General features: G+C 32.9%; 1 protein-coding gene across 3 annotated transcripts; it reads left to right on the forward strand.

Annotated features, from left to right (window-relative positions):
* LOC104729254 (UDP-galactose transporter 2) lies at positions 1,305-4,151 on the forward strand. 3 transcript variants are annotated; one of them, XM_010448183.2, is made up of 7 exons: positions 1,305-1,575; positions 1,942-2,105; positions 2,224-2,408; positions 2,503-2,703; positions 2,866-2,920; positions 3,268-3,374; positions 3,607-4,151. In XM_010448183.2, the coding sequence occupies exons 2-7, from the start codon at positions 1,976-1,978 to the stop codon at positions 3,925-3,927; spliced, it is 999 nt and encodes a 332-aa protein (XP_010446485.1). In that variant the 5' UTR covers positions 1,305-1,575; positions 1,942-1,975; the 3' UTR covers positions 3,928-4,151. The 3 variants fall into 3 exon arrangements, with proteins under 3 accessions (XP_010446485.1, XP_010446483.1, XP_019088889.1); XM_010448181.2 differs by lacking the exon at positions 3,268-3,374 and having other exon boundaries at positions 1,311-1,575; positions 2,866-3,027; XM_019233344.1 differs by lacking the exons at positions 1,305-1,575; positions 3,268-3,374 and having other exon boundaries at positions 1,928-2,105; positions 2,866-3,027.

Below are 9,335 nucleotides of genomic sequence, written 5' to 3' on the forward strand. Positions count from 1 at the left end.
TTTTTTTTTTTTTTTTTTTTTTTGAGGATCATGTTTTAAAATAACGACATGTCACACATCTTTATATTGTAATATGTTTTAAAATAAATATAGAAAGAAAATTCAAAAGAAAAGTAGTCTGTTCTGTTGAGGATCTAAAACCAAACGGAACCTGTGTCTTGTTATTTTATTTATCGTGTTGTCCCCCTTTCTCCTTTGCCTTGTCCTTTTGTCGATTATAAAATCGGTCACGCCTTTTCACTTCCATACTCCTCTCTCATTTCCATCTCCCATACTCTACCACTTTTCTAGATTCTCTCCTCTCTTTCTTTTCTTTTTTATGTTTTCCTTAAAAGTAAAAAACATATAGTATCAATGTTTTACAATAGCCAAAATAATTACAGTATTGCTTTATTTACTAAATACCCGACGTCCCGACGTAATAGAGGAACCAGCGAGCGATTTTATATTCGGGATGTATTTTGGGTATTGCTGAGTACGAAGAAAACGAGTCCGACAACTTGGACAGTAAAAAACTATAAACGACCAACCCATGAGACAATAATATAACTTCCGAGAAAACAGAATGAAGGTTGTGCTAGTTGTATGAATGATTAGATTATAAACAATAAGTTGTGTATGTATGTATCTTGTGTGTTTTTTTTGGCAGTTGTGTGATATGACGTTGTTAACTGTCCTGTCAAGGTCATATAACTCATGTGGCATGTTTTTCCGTCAAGAGGCCCATGTATAAGCACGTCTGAAACTGTATATTAATTAAGAAATTAACCTTGACAAAGAAAAATTTGGTATGAAAATATGAATGTTAAGTTTTACCCTGACAAATTAAATCACACAAAAACCAAACAAAAAAGTTTTAAAAATACTATAAAAAATAAAGTTTAGTTTGAAAAATTCAACAGAAACGCGTACGTTAAGAGTTAAGTTTTGCGTATTGTTTTGTTCTTCTCAATATTGAAAGACGTTTTTGACGCTCTAACGAATATTCGACGAGTGTTACATAGCCCACGAAACATAGGAGTTAGATCCAACATTCATAAAATAAAGAAAAATATACTACATTACAATAATTGAAAAAAAAGAAAAAAAAGAAATAGGAATTCAAATTACATGTTAATTTATTCCCCCAGTTAGATCTAAGTTTAGTCGTGTCGTGCCCTCACACTAATTAAACAAAAAGAAATAAACTGAGTCATAAAACAAAAACAAAAAAAGAAATCTTGTAAGAAAGTTTTTGAAGAAATTAAGGGAAAATATTTATATATTTGAAAAGAGAGAAAAAGATTCTTCACCATGGCGTCGCTTTTAAATGGCAAGAAGGGAGACTCTCTGAGGAAAGTCTCTAACTGAAAATAAATTTTTTTTAAAAATAATTATAAATAAAAAAACGGAAGAGAGAAAAAAAAAAAAATAATATCACTCAAAATTCCATAGTTTGTTTCTCTCTTTCAATTTCATGTTGAATTAGTCCTTTGGGTAGACTTCTTCGTCTTCCTCCGTCCGCGTCGCCGTAAGACGCCGCCTCGGCAGTATCTGTAACCGCCGTGGTGCTCGTCTTCTTCTCTCCGTCATCTGGTAAAATTCATTTCTCTGTTTTTACTTCAATAGACCTTCTTTTCCAATAAACTTGTTTGGTTTATTAGTGTCCCTAATTCTCAAATTCCTGGATTGTAATTCATTGTAATGTGGTCGTATCAGAGTATTGGATCTGATTTGTAATTTTAGAGTAAGAGCTATCGATTCCTTTGGGATTTCCATCTTCTTCTTCTGGATCTAAACCATTTTTTTTTAAGATCGTGGAAGCTCGATCCAGAAACAGCTTAAAAAGTTCGGTTTCCTCTTTTTTTCCGATTGCCCTGGATTGATCATTAAGATCTATTGTTATTTACTCGATGAGTTTGTTTTAGCTAGCTCTAATTTGAAGAAGATTGAAATCTACAGAGATCTGGAGATTGAACATAAACAATATAAAAAGATGACAGCAACAAGCAAGACGGATCAAAAAGCGGCATTAGACATTGCATCATGGCTATTCAATGTTGTTACTTCCGTTGGAATCATCCTCGTTAACAAAGCTTTAATGGCTACTTATGGTTTTAGTTTCGGTCAGTCTTCTTCTTCATTCTTCTTCTTCTTCCCCATATAGTCAACGCTGTTGTTGACTTGTTTCCAACACAACACTGATCTGATCTGTTTTTCTAAATCTCTTTTTACAACAAACAGCTACTACATTAACCGGTTTGCATTTCGGAACAACCACATTGTTGACCACTTTCTTGACATGGCTTGGTTATATCCAACCTTCTCAGCTTCCTTGGCCTGATCTTTTCAAATTCGTTTTGTTCGCTAACTTCTCTATCGTTGGCATGAACGTTAGTCTCATGTGGAATTCTGTTGGTTTCTACCAGGTCTGTCCTCTCTCTATTGCGTGTTTCCTTTCTTTAGTTTTTTTTTTTCTGTTTCCGGAAGATGACTGACTGTAGGGTGGGGATTTTTTGGCAGATTGCGAAGCTGAGTATGATCCCGGTTTCTTGTCTTCTTGAAGTTGTTCTTGACAATGTCAGGTATTCTAGAGATACAAAGCTCAGCATTTTGTTAGTTCTTGCTGGTGTTGCCGTCTGTACTGTCACCGATGTTAGTGTTAATTTCAACGGCTTTCTCGCTGCCGCTATTGCTGTCTGGAGCACCGCCCTTCAGCAATACGTAAGTCCTATGACTCAAGATCTTGGTCAAATCCACCCTTGCAATTCTGATCCTCATCCCACACATATGTTGTTTATGATCAGATTTAGCTTGTAAACCCGAAATTGAAATCTCAAGTCTAATAATTGTTACTTCATTTTTTTTTTTTTTTTTTATTGGCAGTATGTACATTATCTACAGCGGAAATATTCGCTCGGTTCTTTCAATTTACTGGCACATACTGCTCCAGTACAAGCTGCATCATTGTTGTTGGTCGGACCATTTCTAGACTACTGGTTAACTAACCAGAGAGTAGATGCATTCAACTTTTCATTTGTTTCTCTGGTAAAGTTTCTCCTCTCTTTCTTTATAAAGTTAAAGTCTCTTATGATCCAAAACATAGTGATGATGAGGTGGTTGGAACATAGTGGTACTGTAGTATTCATACCATTTTGCATAAGTTAAAGTCTCTTATGATCCAAAACAGAGTGATGAGTTGGTTGGAACATAGTGCAGTACTAGTAGTCATACCAGTTTGCATTTTGTTCAGTTTTCAACAACTGATGATAACCAACCAGTTANCACATACTGCTCCAGTACAAGCTGCATCATTGTTGTTGGTCGGACCATTTCTAGACTACTGGCTAACTAACCAGAGAGTGGATGCATTCAACTTTTCATTTGTTTCTCTGGTAAAGTTTCTCCTCTCTTTCTTTATAAAAAGTCTTCTATGATCCAAAACAGAGAGATGAGGTGGTTGGAACATAGTGGTACTGTAGTAGTCATACCAAGTTTGCATTTTGTTCAATTTTCAAGAACTGATGATAACCAACCAGTTGTAGGCTCTTAATTATTATACTCTGTTTGATTTGTCTTCTTACCTAAGCTTAATTTATCTAACCCTGTTTTATTTTTGGGGGGCAGTTCTTCTTGATACTTTCGTGCAGTATCGCGGTGGGGACCAATCTCAGCCAATTCATCTGTATCGGAAGATTCACGGCGGTGTCTTTCCAAGTACTTGGTCACATGAAGACAATTCTGGTTTTGGTTTTGGGATTCACTTTCTTCGGCAAGGAAGGTTTAAACATACAAGTAGTACTTGGAATGCTCATTGCCATCCTTGGTATGATCTGGTACGGTAATGCATCTTCTAAACCGGGCGGTAAAGAGCGTCGTAGCCTCTCTATTCCCATAACCAAGTCACAGAAACTATCTGAAACAACCGAATCTGATGAGAAGGTGTAGTAGAAGAAAGAAATAAAGAGAGAAATGATCGCATTGACATAGAAACAAAAACAAGAAACTCAGATACAAAACAGGTAGAGAGTATCAAATGGGATATTTTATAAACAAAAAAAATCAAAGTGTTTAAATTATTTAATCTACTGAACTATAATTTTACAGAGCCTTTTTTTTTTTTTGGGTTTTTCTGCACTATTTATATTTTGGTTAATCTTTTCTTTTTGGCCTTGGCATTTTGCAACTTTGTTTTTTGCCTTCATAAAAGAAACATCATCATCCACCCATACGACTGATAATAAAATCTCAGTTTTATAAAATTTTGTCCTTTTATGATTTATTACTGTCACCTGCAATATCAACTTTTGTAGGTATTTGTATTTGTAACGTAAAAATATTTATTCTCTGGGTCCATGAGGTTTCTTTTTATTTTTATCATACAGTCAGTACTAAAAGAAATATCTGCATTCAAAAATGAAGGGAATTATTTATATAAACAATGGTTTGGTTACTTGAATGCTAATATATCTATAGCATTTAATGTTTGGAGATATCATGGACTTTACGTAATCTTAACTTTGACAATGTCATCAACCCATATAAAATCAATCTCTCTATTATGAATAATCTCAAAGCACATGGACTCACCCCCGCTGATCGCCGGGTTTTAAGGGTTTTATTTTTCAAAAATTAAATATTTCATTTTTCTTTTCTTAATATATGACGTCTCTTATTTAAAGAAACGGGGGAATGCACACGTGTAAAGCTCAGTGTTGAAGAGGTCGTTGCGTGTGGGAGGTAACCGAAACGGGAAAGTCTTAACGCCCGAAAACAACAGCTTCCTTGCTTTTGCTTACGTGTGGTGTGCTAAAACGGGATCCTCTCCCCTCTCGCACGTGCGTCTGTTATTTCTTGACGTTTGATTTGTTTGTTTTGAAAGAAGGACAGAGAATAATATGCCACACTTTATATTTATAAATTATAATTCCCGTTATTGGATGGAAGCCCACACGAATTATCCCGTTCTGATGTAAACTACTACTCAATCGATTACTATATTAAAAAAAAACTATAGTTATCGATGGCATTACGTGGAATATGTATGCATACGTTAGTTGAAGCTGGTTTATGACGGCGAAATTTTATTCAATCTAAACATCTCCGAATGTATAATAATTCGAGAACCTGAAGTACTACTGTACACAGGTGTTGACTATGCATGGCGGTTTTGGGGATCTATAATACAGTATGATTTTCGTACGAAATTCTAAACTGGCCTAACAATTAGGTGGTAGATCATAGATGTTTTTGCTGGAAACAGCTTGGAACTTTATTATCATTTTCGTTTGAAAGGACGCCCACTCCATTATACAGTAGTAGGTCTCTATTGACCAAAAACAAAGACCTTTTAAATTTCCAAGTACATCAAGTATTTTTTTCTACGTATTTTCATAATTGTAATTTGAAGTATATATCTTATACTACTATTTAACTAACTTAACATAGCAATAGGCAATGGCCAATTGATAAATCCAGCTAAAAAAATACAATGATTAATTAAATATGTTAATTTTTCTAATCATACGTCGACTAAAATATTATATATATTTCGTTTAATGCATCGCTGCCTTGTTAACCCTACAAACGTGGGTCCTTCGTGGGGTTTATTTGTAGGTTGTTGACATTTGTTGTTTATACAATGTAACAAAAAAAAAAAAAAAGAAAAAAAAAATTATAGAACAAAAGCAGATAGAGCGTAACTACATAATTTTGATTAATACGACCGGCTTAAGAGATAAGGATTTGGAAGATTATACGTGCAAAACAAACGTGATTCCTCCTATTTTAAATAGCTAAGTTGCAGAACTCCCCATGTTCTATATATGTAATGAAATGGTTCATTTAAAAAAAAAAAACTTAATTAAAATAGATTCTGATCTAAAGAACTATAAGACCGTGCTGATCATCATCATTACGTTGCATTGGAACTTCACGTATAATTTTGAAATTAGGTTAAAAGTATAACTTTGTAATATATTTGAATTTTCAATAAACATACAAGATATCCATTTAGCACGTTTTCACGTAAAAATTTACAAAAAACACTAAATTCATAATGATGCTAATTTTTCCTATATATATAAGATTTAAAATAATAAATAATTAAGCCAGCTAATTACAATAAGAATGGCGGTCAAAGGTTATGATGTTAATAAGTAATCATATCATAGAACAGTTAAGATATTCATAATTTGGGGTTGTACGGCCATTTCATTACTACAATATAATGATTGATCAATAATTTTTATACTTCGGTCCAACTACAACTACATATATATATATATATATATATACGACGCATTGAGATTAATTACACTTTAGGAAAATATGTTTTATTATTGTTTACCATCATTACAAATATTATCAAGATGTTATGATTTTCATTATTGTATACTACTCCCTCTCTATCATAATAGATGATGTTTTAAGATTTTTACATGNAAAAACATTTATTATTTAACAATAAGTGTATTATTATTTTCTAATAATATATTTTTATAATTATTAACCAATAATATTTCATCAAACTCTTAAATTTTCATTTAATGATTCTTAAACTTTGCAATTTCTTAGCATTAATTGATAAAAGTATATAGAAAATCATCTATTCTGATACAAAATAAAATCCTACAACATCATCTATTCTGATATAGAGGGAGTATGATTTACCACTATATAGACTCACACATTTGTCGTGGACAATTTGTTCTTTTTTTTTCTTTCTTATTTATATACGTTATAAATATCCGTAAATAATAATAATGTATTTTGATGATTCCCTCATTTTTGATATGCAGCTCTATTCAAACTCGAAAAATATGACTAATAGTAATTATTCCCTCATTCTTCTTTCGAGGAGCACAAAAAAATAGTGGAAGGAAAATACACTTGCAAAATTATCTTTCTTTTACCTTTTTTGAATATTCTTAATCATGTGTGGAAGAATCGAAGTGATCTCGCAAGACACCACACGACTACACTAGTCATCAGTAATTCAATAACTCTTGATCGTCTCTCATCGCTTCATTTTTTTTTTTTTTAGGAGTCTCTTATATGATTATTTTGGAGTTAACACAACCGAACAAAAATATTCAAAATTCTATAGAAAACAATAACTGAATATTTGTTGTACAAGCAAAAAGCTAGGAGAAAAAAAAAGAAAGGAAAGGTAGAGCAGAGAGATGGCCGCATAATTGTCTCATAACTTTGCAATTCGTTCTTATTATTATTGTTGTTGTTGTTGTTGTTGTCTAATCAACCACCACTCATTAGCTCGCCCACACAACTATTTGGATTTAGCTTTTAGTTCATTTGATTTTAATTATTATTCTACAAAAGATATTTTGTAATGGGAAAGGGAATTGAAAGCGCATGTAAAGATCATGGTAATATAAAACTTGTGGACTTTACGATCAACCATTTTAAAATAAATTTTGTTTAGCTCGTGATCTACTACTAATCGGTACAAAGTACATTTTAATTCCGTTTTAGTTTGACAATGGAACTATGTAAGTATTGTATACGAATATTTCAACAGGCTTCTCATATTACAAACAATATTATAACCTTGTTAAACAAACAAGAGATGAAAATCCAAAATTAAAAGATAATTTAAAGCTGAAAATGTTCAAATAATTAGGAACAAACAAATATGCGACGTTTCGAGTTGTCACGCGTTTCAGGAGTATCTGGAAACCATTAAAAGTACTCAAATAAAGCTGGCTTTTAAATTAATTTCAAGACAAAGATCATACTAAATTTAATTAATTTTTTAAAAATTAAATATGCATCAGTACTAAGGAAAAAAAAAAACTAAACCACTTAAAAAACAGTTTGGAGAACTCATTCAAAAGTATTAGTACTAGTATTATAGGAGTATTGTTTTAAATGAAATTAAATAAAATAAAATTTTAATTAATGAGAAAGTAAATTGTTTGATACATAAAATAATGAAGAAAAAACCAGAATTGGGGAAAGAGAGAGGTGATGGTCAAAAGACGACATATCAACGTGTGAAATGAAGACACGTCATCAACCTGGACATGAGCACGTGTAGTTTCTCAGCTCTGTGGGGAACCACAACTACACTGCATCATCATCTTTCATACGATTATTTGTTCCATTTTATGTTTTGCTGATTTATTTTTTTCATTTTTTTTAGTTTGTTTTATTTTTAATTGGAAATAAATATATTGAAAGAAAGAGATGAAAGCCCATTCAGGAGTAGGGCCCATTAAGGAAAATTATCGTCAAGTGGGTCCCGTATACTTCGGTAAAAATAATCAGCTGACATTTTATAAATATTTAACTCTACCAATAGCAGGAAAGAAAAAGAATGAGATACATGTGTCAGTAGTTAAAAATAAAAACAGGAATTTGTCAGTAACAAAAAAAAAAGTAAAAGTAAAAGAAAAAAAGAAGTAGAGAGGATTATGTTATAGGGTGGTAAATAACTCCTGAAGAGCAACCGAATGACTTATTTACCCTTTATTAGGTCCCACGAACAATAATACACAGGGTAGATTTGGTATTTGCAGCATAGGAGGAAGTGCAACTTCGTCACTCTAGATTTACTCGTTAGATATGGTTTTCTGCTTCTTCATTAGATTCATTTACACCGTAGAAAGAAAGAAAATAGCAAATTTACCAGGTTCAATCCTGAACCGTTGAGATGACATCAACGGCTGGGATTGGTTTCATCAGACCGTTTGGGGGTCCATCTCGTACAGTGTACTACTACCCCACACTCCTCCCCTAACATTTACGAACGTCTGTGTTAGTCACCACTTAAGAATTTTAGATAGACCACGCATTCACACCAATCACACTCTACCTCCATGAGCGCGTGTTACACAGGTCGTAGTTTTGGCTCATTGTACCCCAACGACGCCGTTTTCAACGTTCGGGTGTGTCTGACGCGCGAAGAGTTAGCGGTTTGGACGTTTTGTCACACGAGCGCTTATAAATCAGTGTGGGGGAGAGAGGACAGTTTCGTCCCTTTTTTGAAGATAGAATCATTGCACTCTTGGCGTTTTGCTGGACTATGGTGACATTATAGGAATACAATCTTCTATTATGAGATATATATACGATATTAATACATCACTAAACATACTTTTTTTTTTCCATTCAGTTTGTAAATTGTACAAATATAGTATTATATCAGGTCGTTATTTTTTTTGTTCAGTGTACTTATACAATCCTTCCAAAAAAAAAAGTGTTAACAGTTGCAATAGATAGTTACGTACACATATGTCATTCTCTCTATAATTTTAAGTGCGTAGCGTAGTATTCGTTGAAAGTTGAGACCTGAAACCAATCTCTCTAGAAGAGTTAAAGTGACAGTGGCATAT

This window comes from Camelina sativa, chromosome 12, assembly GCF_000633955.1.
Source record: "Camelina sativa cultivar DH55 chromosome 12, Cs, whole genome shotgun sequence".
NCBI classification, from domain to species: domain Eukaryota; kingdom Viridiplantae; phylum Streptophyta; class Magnoliopsida; order Brassicales; family Brassicaceae; genus Camelina; species Camelina sativa.

What these genes read in the sequence shown, in the direction of transcription:
- LOC104729254 (XM_010448183.2), top strand. Translation starts at nt 1,976, where the DNA reads ATGACAGCAACAAGCAAGACGGATCAAAAAGCGGCATTAGACATTGCA. An exon ending in ATTCTGTTGGTTTCTACCAG is followed by an intron (nt 2,409 to 2,502) that starts GTCTGTCCTCTC and finishes ATTTTTTGGCAG; the next exon opens with ATTGCGAAGCTGAGTATGAT. An exon ending in ACTTTTCATTTGTTTCTCTG is followed by an intron (nt 3,375 to 3,606) that starts GTAAAGTTTCTC and finishes TTTGGGGGGCAG; the next exon opens with TTCTTCTTGATACTTTCGTG.